This window comes from Hylaeus anthracinus, unplaced genomic scaffold (assembly GCF_026225885.1).
Source record: "Hylaeus anthracinus isolate JK02 unplaced genomic scaffold, UHH_iyHylAnth1.0_haploid 3, whole genome shotgun sequence".
In the NCBI taxonomy this organism is placed as follows: Eukaryota; Metazoa; Arthropoda; class Insecta; order Hymenoptera; family Colletidae; genus Hylaeus; species Hylaeus anthracinus.
In genome coordinates this window covers 4,787,791-4,808,448 of record NW_026535284.1, presented here as the reverse complement: position 1 = coordinate 4,808,448, position 20,658 = coordinate 4,787,791, and the positions used below count along the sequence as shown (strand labels likewise).

Sequence of the window (20,658 nt, the reverse complement as noted above, 5' to 3'; positions counted from 1 at the left end):
GGACAACATTTTCGCTAAGGAAAAAGTTGTTTCAAATCACCTCCCGACCAAAATAAAAAAAAAATTATGTTAAACATTGATTTTTAGTCGTCATTATATCTATTGTATTTATATTGTATCATAAAGTAATATAAATCAATTATTTTTAGACAAACTACAGTACTGTTTGTATTTGAACGCGCGTTTTCTAACCTCTCGTACTATGTCAATAGCAGAAGACAAAACGCATTATCCCAGTATTCTTTAATTTATTATTAATACTACAAGTACCCCTGGAGTATTTTGTAAATCAGTATACACTGCGGTGCATAACTATACCACCACTAATATTTTTCAGATTTTTTAAACATAAAAGAAAAATTCAAAGAAAGTAGTTGAATAATATATGAAAAAGCGATGTAAATAATTAATTTCAGACGAAGTATACTGAACTACTCTAAACATATATCGAGATAAAGTCGAAAAAAATTACAGAATCGGTGCAAAACTATAGCACCACCTTCATTTTCATCGCATTTCAAGCGTGTTTGTCACAACATTTTCATCCAATTCAGAGTTGTATTTATTAATTAATACAATGCCACGCGGTAAATATCTTACTGAGAAAGAGCAAGGTGAAATTTTAGCTTATAACAAGCTAGAACTGGGAATTAGGGAAATTGGACGTGAACTTGGGCAATTCCCTAAAGTAATATCAAATTTTTTACGTAATCCGTCGAAATATGGGCAAAATAAGAAAGGAGGGCCTAAGAAGAAACTATCCCCACATGCTGAGAGACAGATTATTAAAATTGGGAGCAATAGTTTGAAAAGCTGTCGGGAAATTGCAGCGAAATGTAGACTCCAAGTGTCACGTTGGACCATTCAACGTGTCTTTAGAAGGAATCCAAACATTGTCAGACAAAAACTAATTTCACCACCCGTTCTTTCTAGACGCTACAAAATAGCAAGAATGGAATACGCCCGCGAAAATATGAATAAAAACTGGGATCATACATGTTTAATGTTAATCGACAAATTAAGAGGTGACATTATTTTCTTCCATTTAACGTTCTTCGTTAGGTAATATTTTTCGATCAGAAAAAGTTTAATCTCGATGGCCCAGATCAATGTTATGGTTCAATTGTTACTGGAGAGACCTTCGAAAAGACTCAAAATCTTTCTCTAAACGGAATTTTGGAGAGGGAACGTTAGTGGTACGGGCTGCGTTTTGCTCGAGTGGCAAGCTGGAATTAGCATTTCCTTCATCCAGAATTAATAGTTTTGAGTACATTGAAATATTGGAGAAGATTTTGTTGCCGTTTATTCATTCGAAGAACCATATTATTTGGACGTATCAACAAGATAATGGCCCAATACACAAAAGTCGAACAACACCAAGGTGGTTTCAAGCACTTAATATAAATTTATTAAACTGGCCAACATGCTTCCCGGATCAAAATCCGATGGAAAATTTATAGGGTATGATGGTATGGCGTATTTATGCACTCAACCAACAATTTTCGAGCATTTCGCAGTTAAAAGAAGTTGTACTAAAATCCTGGAATGAAATTAACGATGAAATTTTGAAAAAAAACTAGTTGGGAGTATGCCAAGTCGCATTTTTGAATTAATCGAGAAGAAAGGAGGTCCTACTGATTATTAATATTAATACATTATAATTTAATATTGTTATTATGTTATAATTCCATTGGTGCTATAGTTGTGCACCCATGAAATATACATATATATGTATAGTATTATTATTAGTTGTTTTAAATAAATGTTATATTCGCCGTTTTATCATTGCTATAATATATTTTTAGCCTCCTTCGCATGATACTATTAAAAATTAGAAATTATTAATTAAATCTACAAAACGCACGAAAATTGTAGCGGTGCTATAGTTATGCACCGTAGTGTATGTTCTTTAGATATTTTTTTATTATGCATAAAATTGTCGATCTAATTTCGGCGTCAATTACTTTGTAACACATAATTGAGTCTGTTGAAAACACATTTTCCCATAAGAGTCCACGTTAAAATATGAAAAATTGAAACATTGATTTCTTAGTTTTTAGGTACCCTAGCCTTCCCAAAATTTGTGTGAGTGTTTTTGGGATAAAATCTAACCCGTATACAAATTTTTATAATTTTCCTTAATGTAAATTTCGTCTTTTTTTTTTAAACAAAGTTTAAAAAATTTAACACTTGTACGAATACTTATTGCTTCTGTATTTCTATCGATTTATTGTTTTTTCTTGTTGATTTCTCACTTATACAAAATACCTAGTCTTTTCGTACTGTATCTATTTTAGAGATTTCCAAGAATATGTGGAATATCATTGTTTATAAAAAGAAAAGTTAATAAATCACGATTTCATATAGTTTTTTTGAAAATTGATCGGTGTACGAATACTTTCTACATCCGCTGCATTCACGGGTAGAAGTATTAGGTGGACTGGAAAGTAATGTCATTTCTGCGAATCTCAATACTTGTTTATCATTATCGATTCATTTACCTTTATCGATCTGGCGATTTGTTTGAATTTAATGTACAAGAAATGATATTATTTTTCGGTCCCCCTAATATTTGCGTAAAACGAAATATAATAGTAGTCACCTGTTTACTAAGTAATCGGTCCCGAAAGAGTCACCCGAAACAATCGCTCGAACCACCGACGAAACACATTTTAATTCCGAGTCGTTCCCCGAGCCCGTCGAAATACGAAATATCCCTGTCACTTCCGCTCTCCGCAGCATCCAGGTACATCATTCGCACTGAAATCCTCCGGATCCGTTCTGAGGCTCGTCATCCTCTCGTCGATTCGAAAAAAACCGAACGTCACTGCACAGAGAGTACACTTGTCGAAACACTTCCCAAAACACTTGTCCTTGTTAAGCCCGAGCACCGAGCTCTGAATACACGGAGAATCACCGCGAGATCCTTGTACGTTCGTCAAAGTCCTGTTCACCGTTCACCACGGGCCCAACATCACCGCCGTTGTGATATACCACCGAGTTCAAGGAAGCCGAACCGTATTTGACACCGTGAATTCCGTTGTTAGACCGTTGGATTTTTTACTCGGGTAGAACTGGCTGAAGAATGTTTTTTTAGAGGTAGCAAGGATCAGTGGAAGCCGGCCCGTGAGCGGGTCGCTTCTTGTAGCATCTCGGGGAGCACTGGTGAGCACTGGTGCCTCGTGGCAAGAGGCCAGGGACCGCGGAACGCTACGAAACCGACTTGGACGACGTGTTACTGCGGAATGGTCGCAGAGTGCTGGTGCAGAGTGTAGGCAGATCCACGAGACCGCGGACCGTGGTACTGGTATATACGTTTCGTTCTCTCCCACTGCCTTGTCTCTTCCTGCACGCCACGGGATCGGTCTCTCCTGCTCGTTTCCCCCGAAGAGGGAGCCCCCTCGACTAGCGATGGCCTCAAGGCACCTCGTATCATTCGTAACGCGCCGAACCTGACCGACCGAGACCTGATTAACTCGTTAAATAACGAAATAAACAATTTTAACTTTGTATTTCATTACAGCCAGGAATTATAAATATCTTTAAATTTATTATTGACAGAGTGCAAATTTTAAATTTGATTCATTTGTCTTGCTAATTGCAAGGTTTAGCTTGTTGTAGATTTTACATGTCGACTCTTTGTTTTAGAATTCTCTTTGGAGACCTACAAATATTACAACGGAATCTACTAGATTTATAAAGTTCATAGCAGAATTAATTTATGGAAAGATGGAAAGTTATTAGCAGAATTAATTTATGGAAAGATGTAATTCCTCTCAAACACGAAGATGAAAACAAAAACGTTATTAAGTATGTGAGAATTATTATGATATTTGTATGTAAATTGTATATTAAGTTAAATCTTGAAGTGAGAATCTATAAATTCTGTTTATACAGTTAAAAAAATACAAAGTTTGAATTAAGTTTAGTCTATAAATTGTATTTTTCTTAATTTTCGTAATTATATTTTCTTTCATATGTTCTTCATTCAATATTTGAGTCACTCAAATTTCCGTACAAACATCATAGTAACTCATACCTTTTAATAACTTTGAAATGAATAATAAGTTTCAATAGGGTTTAGTCTATAAGTTATTGTTTTCTAAATTTTCTTAATTATTTTCTTTCATATGTGCTTCATTCAATATTTGAGTCACTCAAATTTCCGTACAAACATGATAGTAATTCACACCTTTTTATAACTTAGTACTAGTAACTGTTTTTTACACATTGAATTATATTTTATATTTTATATTTGTAGTTATAATTTCAAACAATAGAAGTTAACAATTTTAAACAAGTTTATTTAAAATAAGCATAAACATATTTAACACTAAAAAACTATCATCTTTTAAATATTCTAAATTTTTCCACCTTCACATATATAAATACTTATTATTGTCAAAATATTTCATTTTTCCTTTTATATTGCATCACAACAATATTTTTTTTTCCTTTCTTTATACTTGATAATCTTTATGTTTCAATTTAATATAAGGTTTGTTTATAGCTGAAGAAGAACGTACAGCTTTATGATTAGAACGTTATACAGTTAATCAATAATTAACTTTATGTTCTTGTTGCTGCCCGAAATAAATAAATAATGTTAACAACTTAATTACGTGTATCTCGAACATTTACAAGAACAACGAACGCTTAATCTTTATATTATCATAAAATTAGCAATATGTTGTGTTATATTTTTTTGCGCTCAATTATTTTGGATTATGTGAAATCAACTAAACTTTCTTTGTCTTTAATCTAATGTTGTAATAGTGATTCATTTATTTAACATTTCAGGTAGTATATCCGTTCTCTTTATAAAACAAACTACAAATGCATAATTAGTATAGAAGAAAACAGATCTTACTTTATACTAGTAATTCCTAAAAATATATTATTGAAACAAAAAAAAAAAATAAATATATATGTTGAGTTTTGAATTTTCACCTCCTCCTTTTCGAAGTCGGTTAATAAACAAAGATTATCGATGTTACTGAAAAAGAAGTCTTCAAACTAAACTGGTATAAACGATTTTTGTAGCTTTATTGAAGTATAAGTTGCTATGTAAAATAAATTTAGAGATGATTATTTTAAGGATTAAATTCTTTTCAGTAGGATTAAATTCTTTTCAATTCTTTCAAATGATTGTTACTTACTATTTATGGATTATTATTATCAAATAATAAGTCATATTTTATTGTAAATGTAAAATCTAGCATGTATAACACCGAACGAATATATTTGAACGAATAGTTTTAAACAAAATTGTTTTATCATTCACATTTTTTTTTTTTTTTTTTTTTTTTTTTGTATTGAAATATCGATATTTTTCAAAAAGTATAAGAAGTCTACTAAGATTGTAACATATATTATGACATACTTTTATTGATACTAGTATATTTATTTGCTTATTTACAAATAAATCAATACACTACAAAATAAATATATAATTAATGTATACATTTTTTTGCAGAGTGATATTTATGATCTAGTTAATATTGTAATTATATAAATAATTACTTATTATCGTTTATTCAAATAAAAAGTGTAAAAGTCGTGAATGACTAAGAACTTGTATGTATTAAATTGTTTAAAAAATTAAATACTTTATTCATATAAATTTTTGTTTAACAATCCATAAAACAACTTTTCGATTTTAGAGTTGTTCTTGGAAACTGTCACATTGTACTCAACGCTGTTGATGAATTTAGTGTGCATTGACTGTTGTGCAACATTATTTTCTGCTATCAATAATAATTATAATAAGAAAAGTAATAATAATAATAATAATAATAATAATAAACTTGTTCGTAAAATATCCCAATGAACGCATTAAAATTGTAAATTTCGAAGTTGATACACATTATTGCAGTTACGATTATATTTTATAGTATGAGTGATGTGTTATCTCGATCTTTTAACTATAATTCATAAAACAATACTATTAATTCGTGGATTTAGCTAATAAATAACGTGTAAAATTTGAATCTTCATTTGAATCTTCATTTGTGTTTTATATTTCCATTTGTACGTAGAACATAAAATAATGATCTTTGTTTTGTTTAACGAATGTATTAGGTTGTCCAGAAAGTTCGTGCCAATTTTTAAGAAAACTTCAGAGGCATATTTGAATTGTAATATACATTTATTTATATGTATATTTATTGAATTACGTAGGTACTATTTTGTTCCACAACCTTTCCACCTTTTAAGGGATGTACATATATATGTTATTTGTTTTCAGCCATGAATTTTCCGGACAACCCAATAGTTATCGATCCTTTTTATCAATTGTTACATTTCATTAACTGCTTCCCAATGTTTAGGTTATTTATTTTTGACCTAAATGTACTTATTGAATCATCAAATTACGAATAACTTACAAGGAAAATATTTTTAACATGCACAAAGAACGTAAATCTGTATATAGACAAAAACGATACCAAGAAAATATAGTTTAACGTATTTTTAATATTAATCACTCATGATTCTATCATCGAACCGAATAAATAACTACGAGTAGAGGCTCGATTGTAAATAAATTCAATTGCTCGTGAATTTATAATTTGAAACGCATATATGTAGAATTTTAGTAATACTTAAATTCAATGTGATATTTTAAACAATTACAAAACACTATTAGTGTTATAAACACATTCACGAATGCATAAAGATATATTTTGTAATCTGGATTGTATTTTTTTAGATAAAATTTGTCTTTACATGTTCTTTTTTTTGCTAATGTAAAGATATAATTCAGTTATAAAAATGTTACAACACTTATTCGTGATCGTTAAAAATAAACTTTCAAAAATTTTCAATTAGAAAATGCATAGCGATTTGCACTTTTCCGGTGCTAAAGACTTGCTGCCCTAATTTATATGAATGCATTTTGTGTACAAAAAGAGAGCGAAATTCCCTTTTTCTGTTTAATATCAATGTTAACCAAAAAAAATAACTGGACAAATGTATGTATATTAGATAATTTTTTATTTGTAACAACTTTTATTTTTAGAATTCCGTATTTTTGTATTATTCCGTATTTTTTCCGTATTTCTTGAATAGCCTATTTTTGTATTTTTCTGTATTTTTCCGTATTTTTTGAATTGCGTATCTTTTCCGTATTTTTTCAATTGCATATTTTTGTATTTTTCCGTATTATTTGAATTCCGTATTTTGCTCAAAGATTCATCCGAGTTTTCATACTATTCGGATAATCCGGTTATTCGAATATTTGGATACTCGAATGAAAAATCTGGATATCCGAATATTGTACCGATATCTCGATGTCGGGATGTTAATATAACTCCGCCTGGAGCAAATATAGGGTGTCCCAAAAATGTTGTAACACCTTGAGAAAGGGGTGATTCGGGAGTTGATTTGAAACAACTTTTTCCTTAGCGAAAATGTTGTCCGAGGCTTCGTTGAGAACCAATCAGAGCGCGCGTAGACCGTTGGAGCGACTGCGGTAGCGAAGGCTACGCGCCAAGCGGCCGAGCTCGTACACGAACAAGTGACTCGACGTGCATCGAAGGTAGAGATCTAGAGATGGTTAGAACTGCTACTTGTGAATCACTCGTGATTCAATCACGTTCGTTGCAAATCACGGTGATTTTTCACAGTGATTCGTGATTTTTCGTGATCGCTTCTGATTGGTGAAGAACATAACCGTTCCTTGCACGCGTCGTTAGAAACTTCAGCCTAAATATAAATGCACCGTAATGAAAAACACCCTAACCTGTTTATTTTACATATATATTATACATAAGTATGTAATTAACGACATCAAAACAAAAATGCGAATTACCTACACCGCATAAAATAAAGTAAAGTAAAGAATAGTAAATAAAGGAATGCTTTAATGAGGAACAGTGAAGAGTAATGAATATAAGCCTATAATTATGAATTGCAAGTCTTAGTTTAGTTGTAAGCGTCTTTAGACTTTTACAAAATGTAACACTGTTAGAAAATAATGTAATTAATACATAAAACGTAATACGGATCCTATATATATATATATAATAACATATAAGTAACTATGTATCGCTGTTCAATAATAACAGCATAGATCATTTTTCTGCTTGCAATCTGTTTCTTTTTTCCGTTAAAAGTAATCCTGCTTTAGAAAATATTCTTTCTAACGAGACTAAAGTAGCCACCACGCAAAATAAATGATCTACTAATTTACTTAATACAGGTAATTGAAATTGATATTATATCCGGATTTTCTATGCAAACTATGTATATTGAAACATTTTACAAAAAGTAATTTAATTAAGATCGAGAATTGTGATCACGCAATTCTAACAAGATAAAAGAACCACGATCACGCTCGTGTATGAAATTAAATCACGATCACCCTCGTGAATAAATCACCATCGTGATCCTGATTTTGCGATCACTGTGATAAATAACGGTTAGTGATTTTGTAAGCCATCCCTAATCGAAGAACATTGACGCTAGAGATGGCATGAACTTCTACTTTTGAATCACTCGTGATTCAATCACGTTCATTCTCAATCACGATGATATATACATATATTGGTACAGAACATTCTGTTCACTTTTCACGAATTATGTTGTTCTTAGATTATATATATATATTGGTACAGAACATTCTGTTCACTTTTCACGAATTATGAATCTAAGAACAACATAATTCGTGAAAAGTGAACAGAATGTTCTGTACCAATCAGAAGCGATTACGAAAAATCATGAATCACTGTGAAAAATCATCGTGATTGAGAATGAACGTGATTGAATCACGAGTGATTCAAAAGTAGAAGTTCATGCCATCTCTAGCGTCAATGTTCTTCGATTAGGGATGGCTTGCAAAATCACTAACCGTTATATATATTACATATTATAATATGGTCTAAAAGCAATGTTAATATAATTTTAATACAATTTAAATTTGACTCATTTGTAGTTTCTTGAATTTCCGTTAAGTGAAGACAGCGAGACACTAACGATAAAAATTAACATGAATCGCTTCTGAAACCCCATCTTTCGCATTACGGTCGTGATCGAAGTTTAATCAGAACTGCGATCGTGATTGTGTGATCACCATCCCTAATTGACGCAGCCGCTTAGCTCGTAGCCTTCGCTACCACGGCCGCTCCAACAGTATACTCGCGTTCTGATTGGTCGCGGTTTTCTGTTAATATCTAATCAACAACATTCGGACAACCTCGGACCACATTTTCGCCAAGGAAAAAGTTGTTTCAAATCACCTCCCGAACCATCCCTTTCAAGGTGTTACAACATTTTTCGAACCTTTAATTAAATAGTCTCTGATCTGGTCTTCCGAATATTCGATTATTCGAATAGTTCCATCCGTAATTGGAGGTTTGGCGTGTTCAAAATTGTTTGAAAACTCGCGCGGTTGAGAAAACTAAATGCCCATCGCTACTCTCGACGAAACCCGCCGCGCCGGCTGCTTCTCTCCCCTGCTTCTTTCTGCCTTTCTGTTTCTTTCCTTCCCCTCCCGCCGCTCTCTGGCCGGTTCATTGGTTCATCGGTGCACCGGTCCGGGCTCCGTATTCTTCTCTCTAATTATACCGTTACGTGCAATCGCTCGTGTCAATTAGCAGCTCCTTTCTTCCTGCCCGAATACAACCCCTTCTTCCGCGGAGGACCCCGGAGGATCTCGATTTGACTCTCACTACCCCCCCCCCCCCCCTCGCCCCTCTCACGTACCCCATCACACCCCACCCGCTTCGTTCAAGGGATCAGAGGAAGTGAATATATGCTTGCGGATTTACATTTTACATGTGAATACAATTCTGTCGATGAGACTGTACCTTTTCTTGATCGATTAATCATCAAAAGAAATAAGAATGGACACAGTTGAAAAAATTGTGTTCTTACGTGTACAAATTCATCGGTTGAATATTTTGCATTTATTATTTTACGCAATTTTGAATGCAAGCTTAATTGCAGAATGTACACAGTTGAAAACGTTGTATTCTTTCGTATAAAAATTCTTCCTTCCAGTGATGACATAAAAGTACTCGAATTTCAAAATTTCCATGATTTTACTATAACGAAGGTGCCATGTGACCTAAAACAATCAATCAATTTAAAAAAAAAAAAGAACTAACCGATGAATAAATTAGTGTAGCTAATAATTAAATATGAAAGAACTATTCAAAAGCTACAAAATGATATGTAACACTTGCATATACAGTAATTTTAATGACTCCAAAAAATTGCACAGACTGTAACAACATAAAAAACGCCCGAACTTTTGGTTCACCCTGATAATTATTTCTACTTAAACTAGAGTTATAAATGACTGAATATAAAGGCACAAAATTAATTTTTGCACCTACGCCTAATTTTTACACAACAAGAAGACAAATATTCGTATTCTTTAGAATACAGACACATACATTTACTTGAAAGAAAAAGACAAGAGTTGCATTCTTTTCGTTGGAATTAATTCCCAAAGAGGAGTCTACTTTAGAACAATTCGATTGCCTAGTTCCCTTGAATTTAAAATGAAGTCAAACTGCTCTATCTGCGAGCGTAGTATTACAAAGCAACTACATTACATCTCATTAAACGAAACATGTTCACCGCGTGTTCGATTAATGCTTTGCGGGTAGAAGCGTTTATTTGCCGGAGTACCGACTCCAATTCTTCTTTATTTCCCCTTAATTATACCGTTACCTGTAATTGCCCTCCTTAATTAGCAGCGTTCTTTCTCTGTTACAGAACGAGCCTTTCGTATCCTCGATAAATCTCGTAACTTATCCCTCGGATCTTTTTTCCGACGATCGGGAATACGTATTACAGGTGATTAGTTGACGGATTAACAAGGTCTGTGGAACACTATAGAAGATCTATGAACGTCTATCGAATATTTCAAGGAATATACATGTAACATGTAATCAGCTATGTGAACTTGGCACCTGACTTTTCAAAAATTAATTTCTTTTTTATAGAAAATGATAGTATTTCGTTTGTACTTGATTGTACCACCAATAGTTTCCTTTGTACCTTCATCAATTAATAATTACAAAAAATTCAAAAAATGGTCAGCACCCGACATTGCGATTTTTGAAATCTGTTTTTTCCCCATTGTTTAGAATCGTTTGCACCTGTTTGTACCGCATTTCGTTTCATGTGTACATCAATAGTTTAAATTTTACAAGCAATTGTTTATACGCGTAAGAGAGAAGTTCCCCGTTCTTTAGAATCGTTTGTACCCGTTTGTACCGCTTTTCGTTTCGTTCGTACCTCAATAAAAAGAAATAATAAAAAATATAAATTTAAGATTTTAATTTGAAATTGAAATTTGTATTCCTCTTATGCTATTGCTTCAAATAATACTATTTAAACTTTGTAGAGCATTGTTGAAATTAAATACAATTCAAATCATAAAATAAATATAAACAAAATCATAGCAGAAGAAGAAAAGTAAATTTTATATTCGAATTTAAAATTTATATTCTTTCCTCATACATGTTCTCCCTCAAATAATATCATTAAAAATTTGGAAACGTGCTTTCCAAAACATGCAATTGAAATCGTAACGTAAAATTAAGCGAAATCATAACGGGAGAGGAAATTTAAACTATATAATAAGAAAAAAAATCTAAATTTTACATTAAAGTTCTAACATTTACAATAGCAGAACAAATATAAATTTTGCATTGAAACTCAAAAATTCACAACAGCAGGAAGACTATATAAAATCCTAATGGTTATAATAGAAGAAATACAATATACCAATTACATTCTGAAAGATCCTAAAATTATATTTTTTCGACTATAATGATATTAATTCAAATAGTACTGTTTAACTTTTGTAAATTTGTTTGAAATTAAACATACATATAACAATTACAAATCCGAAGAAGTCTCAAATTCACGAGTGAAAAGATACAAATAAATTAGAGGGCCGATTCAGGATGTTGAACATGAAGCAATTTTTAATGACCTTTTGAAAAATAATGTACGATGCAGATCTTTATGAAATTTACAGAATCTTTTACTGGATATTTGGTGATAACAAATTACATTTTTTTACGACCGGTTCAAGACACTGGACATGAAACATTTTTTAAAGAATTTTTTAAAAATAATTTATTACGCAGATCTTTATCAAATTTACAGGGTCTTTTAATGGGTATTTAGCGATAACAAATAATTTTTCTCAATGCAAAATTGTACTTGAAAAGTCCTGTATGCGGGCATGTACGTAGATCTCTCGCTGATGAAATTACGAATTTTCGATTTTAGAGCTTTCAATTTCTTCAAAAACCAACGAATTTGTTGTTCATTATATAATAATATTGCCGATACATCAGTAATGAGGAGAACAGTAAAAAATTTAAACAATAGTAGGAATTAAAAGAAAAAATATGGTTTTAGCAACAGTATCATCACTATTTGTATGAAACAATTCTTTAATTTATTTGTTTTTATCGAAGATTCAGGTGCATCGATAATATAATTATATAATAAATCAGTAAAATTTTAATTTTTTAATAAATAATTGGTCTGTTTATATATCTTTTATCTTTAGCATTATTAAATGGTAACCGTGCTTGTTTACCGTTTATACAAGCTTCGCATAAGTTATCATTCGGAATAACTTTATGTATTAATTCTATATCATCGACCATTTGTTTGTTCTTTAATTCTATTTTAGATCTTCCCATGTGGCCCAAACGCCTACGCCATAATTCATAATTATTAACTACTGTACTGTTTATTTGTAAATTGCTTGCCCTTTTCGTGTTTAACTTAAAATCGACTGCAATTAAATTGTTCAAGAGCTTACCAGTAATGATGGCTTTACCATTTTTTATTACTTTCACACCAATTTCGTCGAACGGATATAATTTAAACTATTGAGGTACTAACGAAAAGAAACGAAAAACAGAACTGTAAACGTTAAACAGAATTAGTCTAAATTAGACTTCTTATCGAGTAAACCATTCTTCGTTTAATTATCTTCTTACCAATAACACTCGTCGTTTCTACAATATTTACTTTTTCATTTTCGTAATTGGTCACACCCAGCCTATATTACCTCTAAACGTTTTTTCGCGTCTGTAATGTTCTTTAATTCTTTGCAGTTCCATTTGCACACGATAACACTCCCTCGTTCGATGTATTTTCATATAAAAGAAGGAAAGGGTTGCTAAAAGTCGCGTACTGCAGTTTTAAAATGTACTAGGGTGATTTCTCAACTGCATGATTCGAGTCGAGTGACTGATATTAAACATTTTTCCACCCGATCGAATTCGTTCAGACATCGGGCTGAACAGCGCTAATTATACTCTCAGACCCCTCAACAGAGACGTGCAATTGCTTCGATACATTTACATATTTCTTGTCAGGAGCACATGCACCAATCAGAGCGTTAAATTATACTGTAGTTTCCCTGTTTCAACGAAAGATGATTAGAAACTTGTGCAATTACTAACATGGTTTTCTAATGTATTTACAGTGGGTGTAGAAAGTATTCGTACACCGATCAATTTCCAAAAAAGCTATGTAAAATTATAATTTATTAACTTATTTTTTATAAACAATGACATTCTACATATTTTTGGAAATCTCTAGAATAGATAGATTACAAAAAAAATAGCTATTTATGTAAGTTGCGAAATTAATAAGAAAAAAACAATTGATCGATAGAAATATTGAAGCAATATTCGCACAACTGTTTAATTTTTAAAACTTCATTAAAAAAAAAAGAAATTTACATTAATTTATAAGTATATAACACTTTCTTCGTCGGATTTCCTTTTGATTTTATAATTATCGCAACTCTTCGAAGCGTTAAATTAACTAAATTATTAGTCATTCGAAGTGAGATCTTCTTCCAGTTTAAGGGGTTAGTCGCAGTCAGGAAGAGGAAAAACGACATTTCTTTGTGTGTGTTTTTTTTTTGTAGTTATTAAATAATAATTTGCATAAGTAACAATTAAGTATATTATAAAGCATATTTTAAAGAACTAAAAAACATTTTTTGTTTTAAGAAACGTTTAATTTATATCGTCATAACAGCCGATGACGTAGACGATGATTTAAAAACATAGGTTTGCAGTGAGCAAGATTTCTCTACACTGGTTTACCTGAAAACAAAAACAAAGGTAGATTTCGAAAATAGGTTAGTCTATCGGGTCCCTGAACGAAGGATTTGGGAAGAAATTAATTTAAAACAAGGTGGCGTACATTTGAAGTTGATTTTCAATTTTGTTACTAAAATTAAGCGATTTAATACAGGATAAAAAGAAAAGTATACAAGAAAATAAAAAATCCTTCGATCAGCGACCCGTTAGTCTAATATATTTTCTAAATCTACCTTTACTTTTGTTTTCAGGTGCATCAGTTTCAAGAATTCTTGCTCACCGCAAACCAAGTGGCCACCCACGCCATAGCCTGTTATGACGAAATGAATTAACCTTTTTTTAAAACAAAAATTCTTTTATAGTTCTTTAAGACACACTTTGTAATATATTTACATTTCGTTAATAAAAATTATTATTTAATACCTTAAAAAACACACACACAAGAAACTGTCCGTTTCCATTTTCCTGACTACGACTAACCCCTTAAGACTAATTCTGTTTAACGTTTACGATTCTTTTCTTTTTTTTTTTTTTTCATTTTTTTTTAAGTACGTATCACAGTCGATTAGTTAACGAATTAACAAGATTTGTGGAACACTATGAAAGATTTACGGAAGATCTATGGAAGGTCTATGAAAGTCTATCGAATATTTCAAGGAAAATAGAATCGTACTACAACGAAAACCAACACGTTTACTTCTTATGAAGATAATTAAGTTAACAATGCTTTACTCGGTAAGAAGTGTAACATACAATAATTTTACTTAACGTTTCGGTTCTGTTTTTCTTCTTTTCGAGTTATCAGGTATAGAAATTACTTCTGTGCCATTCTAATTTAAATTTATCATTTATTTATAAGAAAGATCATGTAACTTTTAGGGGTAATATAGGCTGGGTGTGACCAATTACGAAAATGAAAATTTAAAGTAAATATTGTAGAAACGACGAGTTTTATTCGTAAGAAGATACTTAAATGAAGAATACTTTATTCGATAAGAAGTCTTATTTAGACTAATTTTGTTTAGCGTCTACGGTTCTTTTTTTCTGTTTGACGTTTAAAATGGTTGCTGTACAAATACTTCTTATACTGATTGTATATTATTGTTAATATTCGATATAGTTTTGCATTTGTGTACATTCTCGTAGATTTCCCCATATTTCCATTTGCCATAAATGGATAAACGTCCGCAGTGTAATGACGAGTGTTCACTAAGACTAAGTTGTAGCTTATTATACACTAAAAAATATTTTATGAACTTTTCAACTCGTAATTCATAGTTCCTTATCGGAGTACATATGCATAATGAACGCTTTCGTCGTTCACGTAGCGCAATGGCGATAGCGTATTTACGACCGTATGTTAGGTTTTTCATCAGCGTTCACAATACAGCCTGTTATGCGAGACTCCGATCAGATCTAACGGTTAGTAAACTCAATAATTACTAGCACCCTCTCGTATTGCATATTGTGTTCCTTATTACACACCGACGAGATTGACGTGAATAAAGAAAATCATTAATGAAACTGACATTGGTCTGATTGTATGTAATTTAGAACTGCTGCGTACGCGTAATATTGGCAATCAGCTGTTATGCAATTCGTACAACTAGTAATTTCCCATCAAAAAGCATTTAACACATACAGAAAGGAACTTTAAGATTCAGAAACTCGACAATTTTCATTTCGGCGATTTAGAACTTCGTTTAGAATATAAAATAAAACTAGATTGCGTTATTGAGTTAAGTTTTCTTAAAAAAACTAAAAAACTATTGGACCGAATTAGAACAAAATCTAATCAGCTCTAAGTTAGATTGATACACATCGATTGCATCATCGATCATTTTGATCTCGCTATTATTTTTTGCGAAAACGTTAACGGAAAATTTTTTTACATACGTACATACACACATCCATACATACGCGCGCGCGCGCACGAACAATTTGTCAAAAATAGGCTAAAATTACTCCAATGACCTTGAAACATGGAGATCTGCTAAAAAATCGATATTTCATTTTAGGGGCAAATACAATAACTTCCCTATAAATCGTGAAGTTAATAATTGAGACTTGTAATTAATGTAGTATATTAATTCTGGGCCTTTATATTCAATCACTTATAATTGTGCATTAAGTAAAAATATTTAGTCGTTATTTTGCCACGTTACACTACCAGCCTCCTGACTCCACTGATCTCTATTATACTGAATCTATGTACAGGGTGTACCGTTTAAATTAAAACAGTTGAATGTCATTAAGGCATAAAGCTATCGAAACAATATTGTTACAAAAGTCATTCCATTCAAAGAAACAAATTGTATCGAATAAATTAATTTTTGTTAACGGAACCAAATATACAGGGTGTCCCAAATATATTGGAAGTCCTTGAAAGGGGTGGTTCGGGAGGTGATTTAAAACAACTTTTTCCTTAGCGAAAATGTTGTTTTCTGCGCGCTAGGCGGCTTCGCTCATACGCTACCGCGAGCACTCCATCGGCAAACTCGCGCTCCGATTGGTCAGTGTTTTCCGTTAATATCTCCTTAACGAAGCCTCGGACAACATTTTCGCTAAGGAAAAAGTTGTTTCAAATCTCCTCCCGAACCACCCCTTTCAAGGACTTCCAATATATTTGGGACACCCTGTATATCGAATCACTCACTTAAGGAAGTGGACTCCCGTGCCTTGTATGTGCTCGTACGCACTCACATAGCTCCACATCACTGTATACGTACACGTGGAACTGCAAGGGGCTGCGTATTGTCCTATTTTTGTCTCGACAATGCAAATTTGAGACCTCCCAGTAATCGTTTCCGCCAGATAAATGTTCAAACTTGTGCGCAATCTCCTATAGGTAGTCTACTTTTGCTTTTTTGTTTCATAATTACTAATATTCAGCAGTATTTCGCGATCAAAAGAAGCAATATGGTGGTGCGACAGTGCTGCCGCGTTGTCTGAACTAACATACCCTGCTGAATATTGTTAGTTATGACACAAAAAACCAAAAGTAGACTACCTATAGGAGCTTGCGCACAAGTTTGAACAATTATCTAGCGGAAACAACTATTGAGAGGTCTCAAATTTGCATTGTCGAGACAAAAATAGGACAATACGCACGCTCTTGCAGTTCCGTGTACGTATACAGTGATGGGCAGCTATGTGAGTGCGTACGAGCACATACAAGACACGGAAGACCACTCCCTTAAAGGGGCCTCTACAGGGTGTCCCAAAAATGTGGGATGTTCATGAATAGAGTGGTTCGGGAGGTGATTTAAAACAACTTTTTCCTTAGCGAAAATGGTGTCCGAGGCTTCGTTAAGGAGATATTAACAATAAACCCCGACCAATCAGAGCGCGAGTATGCCGTTGCAGCGGCCGCGGTAGCGTATGAGCGCGGCCGCCTAGCGCGTAGCCTCCGCCCCAACGGCATACTCGCACTCTGATTGGTCGGGGTTTTCGCTTAATATCTTCTTAACGAAACCTCGGACAACATTTTCGCTAAGGAAAACGTTGTTTCAAATCACCTCCCGAACCACCCCTTTCAATGTGTTACATCATGTTTGGGACACCCTGTATTTTTATTCATCATATGAAAGCATTTGTTTAGACAAATTCCCCGGCATATAATACATGGTCATTTATTGTAATAGAAAGCCGTTAATCGGAGTTGGAAATCGGTAGATTTAAGAATACATAGACAACAAATATTTATGAAAATGTAACGTATAAATAACTCCATTTTTCTCCCTTGCAGTCATCTAAAAGAAATTTGGTTCCACGCTAAAGTTCCAAAAGTGTAACATTTATAACAGATTGTAACAAAAGTCAAATGGATGTCTTCGATAGTTTCTAAGATTCATATCTCGTAACATTTTACACATGACACCCTGTACAATGTTATTATAGTATCATTAACGGCACTTTTAAGTGGCGCCGGGCTGATTGCCAGTCTTAGGCTGCGTTTCGTGTTTCGAATAGTTCATTAACACTGGAACACTGGAACATACATGTTATAAATATTACAGTAAGCGAATTCATTGGTGCATGCAGGGTGTCCGTCTCAGTTAAGGGGGAAAGCCTACCTAGGACGTGGACCGTCCGAAAAACGAACCAATTGTTTTTTATAAATTGTTGTATTGAAATAAGAATTTGTATATACTAAATCATTGAATTGCATGCAACAGAACCTTACTTATGGAACTTTGATAAAAAATAATAAAAAATTTCATATGTAAAACGTTTAATATAATATTACAAAAGTATTTTAAGTAGAGAAAATAGCTTCATATGTTCTGGGCTGATATATGAGAAAATAATTAAGATAAAAATTTGGGATATTTACGGCTTTTTCCTATTATTATAAGTGAAAACTCTGTCAAGTTTCAAATCATTTCATCGATTTTCACCGGAGCTACTAAAAAATAAGTAACCGACTGAAAAAATGCGATGTATTATATTTTCTATTTATAATATTCGGGGATTTGGAGGACGTGTTAATATTAAAATTAAGCGCTCAAATTTTCCAGGAATTTCTTTTTATGTACTTGCAAGGTATTTAGAGGGTGCGTAACATAGATTTCAAAATCATTAAAATAAGGACCACCCTATTATAATATACAGGGTGTACCAAAAATGAGGGATGTCCTTGAAAGGGGTGATTCAGGAGGTGATTTGAAACAACTTTTTCCTTATATTAATATCCATTAATTTACCATTATTCTTGATCATCTTATGTAAATAAAAATATACATGGACAATTTTTAATTTTCTCTCGTCATTTCCTTTTATGATCAGTTCTCTATTTTAATAAATGTCTTACAAAACGATGGCAAGAGAGTTATTAATAACTAGCTGCACCCCGCGGTAACACCCGCGTGGAATATTATTTTTATTCACGTAGGTGCAATAATTACTATAGTGTTTATGTAAGTGTGTATTATAATTAGATACTTCATAACAGATGAATGCATTTAACTGGGTGTAGGGTAGAGATAGATTTTTAACTGTAAATCATTTGCTAAATGTTAATGACGAATTCGGGTGTGACGAATGATCTATAATTAATTTCTTTGTGAATTATTTCTCTACCAATTTTATCTTCATGAAATTTCTTTGATGATAAAATGATTCTTTCTTATAAAGATTAATATACAATTATATCTAATAAATACCCTTAAAGTTCACCTTCTAATTTTTAATTCATTTTTAACGTAAAAAATGTTATTGTGGTTTAAATGTAAAAACTGGATATATCGTGTCGCTAACTTTTTTTTAGATAAATTGATAACCAACACTTTTGTATTACATTATTTTTAGGGTACGCCGATAAAGTAGCCAAACAACCCTTTTCTTCCGATTTGATTTATAAATTTTCAGATTTCAAATTGAAAACGTATTTTTAGCAAAATAAAACAGCTTATGTTACTCAGAGATAGTGTAGCTCGTATTACTGAAAAAATTTTTAATATTGGTTCAAAAGTTTCGGAAATTACTCCCTACATACAAACACACAAGCAAACATACTTTACGTTTTTATAATATTAATATAGATTGAGTAATTTTTATCAAATGTTTGAAATACATGATTTAAATTAATTGACGTGCTAGTTTTACCGTCAAAGGCCATAATCTTCGCGGTACGTTTCAATCAATCTCAGAGTCAGACGATGACGACAACTGATGGCACTGTTCTTTGACGGACTATCTCTGCCATAATGACTGGCCAGTAATCAGAATATAAACGATCACTGTTGACAGAATGTCTTCATTAAACACGAGTCTTTGCCTGGATAATCTCTTGATTCTCAGAATAATTTAGAGAGATATAAAATATTATTTCAGCAATGAATTCCCTGGCTTTTACAACATTTCCCTTCCTTTAGTAGAATGTTGATATAATTATAGATCAATGTTGTTTGTAATAATTGTTATCATTTTTGACTTCTTAAAATATTAATAAGATTTTCTATCGCAAGTTCTCAAATTTACCGCCTTGAATGAATCATTAATGTACACTGCAAATTATTACTATAAATTTTGTTGTTCTTCAATTTTGTCTGTATTTCTAGTTTATATTAAAGTTTCAATTGGCATATTAAATCTCACAGAAAAACTATGGGACCATTTAGATAGGAAAGTTTGGAAAAAAATGTCGAACATCGGAGAACCATTTTTGACGAGATATTAAAAAAATAATAAGAATAATATTGCTTTGGGTACAATGAATACTTTGTTTTTTTTTTCATTACTGTTCAGACATTCAATAAACTATTCATCAAACATTTCTTCTAATACAACTCAAACTAAATACAGAAACAGAAATAATATTCGTAAATTGATTCCTAACTTTTTTTAAAATATTTATTTTAATTGAGAAAATGTTCACATACTTATAAGCAGGGATGAATGTATTAGGCATAGAAACTAATTCCGTGCCTTTATATTCAATAATTTATAACTCTAGTTTAAACAGACATATATATGTATATTCGACATTTTGGTACATTAAAGTACCAATTTTCAAATCTTCAGTGTTAATTTACATTCTTCTATAGTAGTAAAAAGTTGT

At 32.2% G+C, this 20,658-nt stretch overlaps 1 protein-coding gene and 1 long non-coding RNA gene across 2 annotated transcripts in view; one reads left to right on the top strand and one right to left on the bottom strand.

Annotated features, from left to right (window-relative positions):
* The window catches only part of LOC128894425 (protein Wnt-5b-like), a 93,975-nt gene extending 90,364 nt beyond the window's left edge, over window positions 1–3,611 (bottom strand). The window contains exon 1 of the mRNA XM_054156150.1: window positions 2,603–3,611. Coding sequence (XP_054012125.1) covers window positions 2,603–2,742 — 140 coding nt within the window. The 5' untranslated portion in view covers window positions 2,743–3,611. The remainder of the gene's footprint in view (window positions 1–2,602) is intronic.
* The window catches only part of LOC128894441 (uncharacterized), a 72,116-nt gene extending 68,312 nt beyond the window's left edge, over window positions 1–3,804 (top strand). Inside the window, exon 3 of the long non-coding RNA XR_008461552.1 lies at window positions 3,649–3,804. This is a non-coding gene — a long non-coding RNA (uncharacterized LOC128894441). The remainder of the gene's footprint in view (window positions 1–3,648) is intronic.
* The last annotated feature ends 16,854 nt before the right edge of the window (window positions 3,805–20,658 follow it).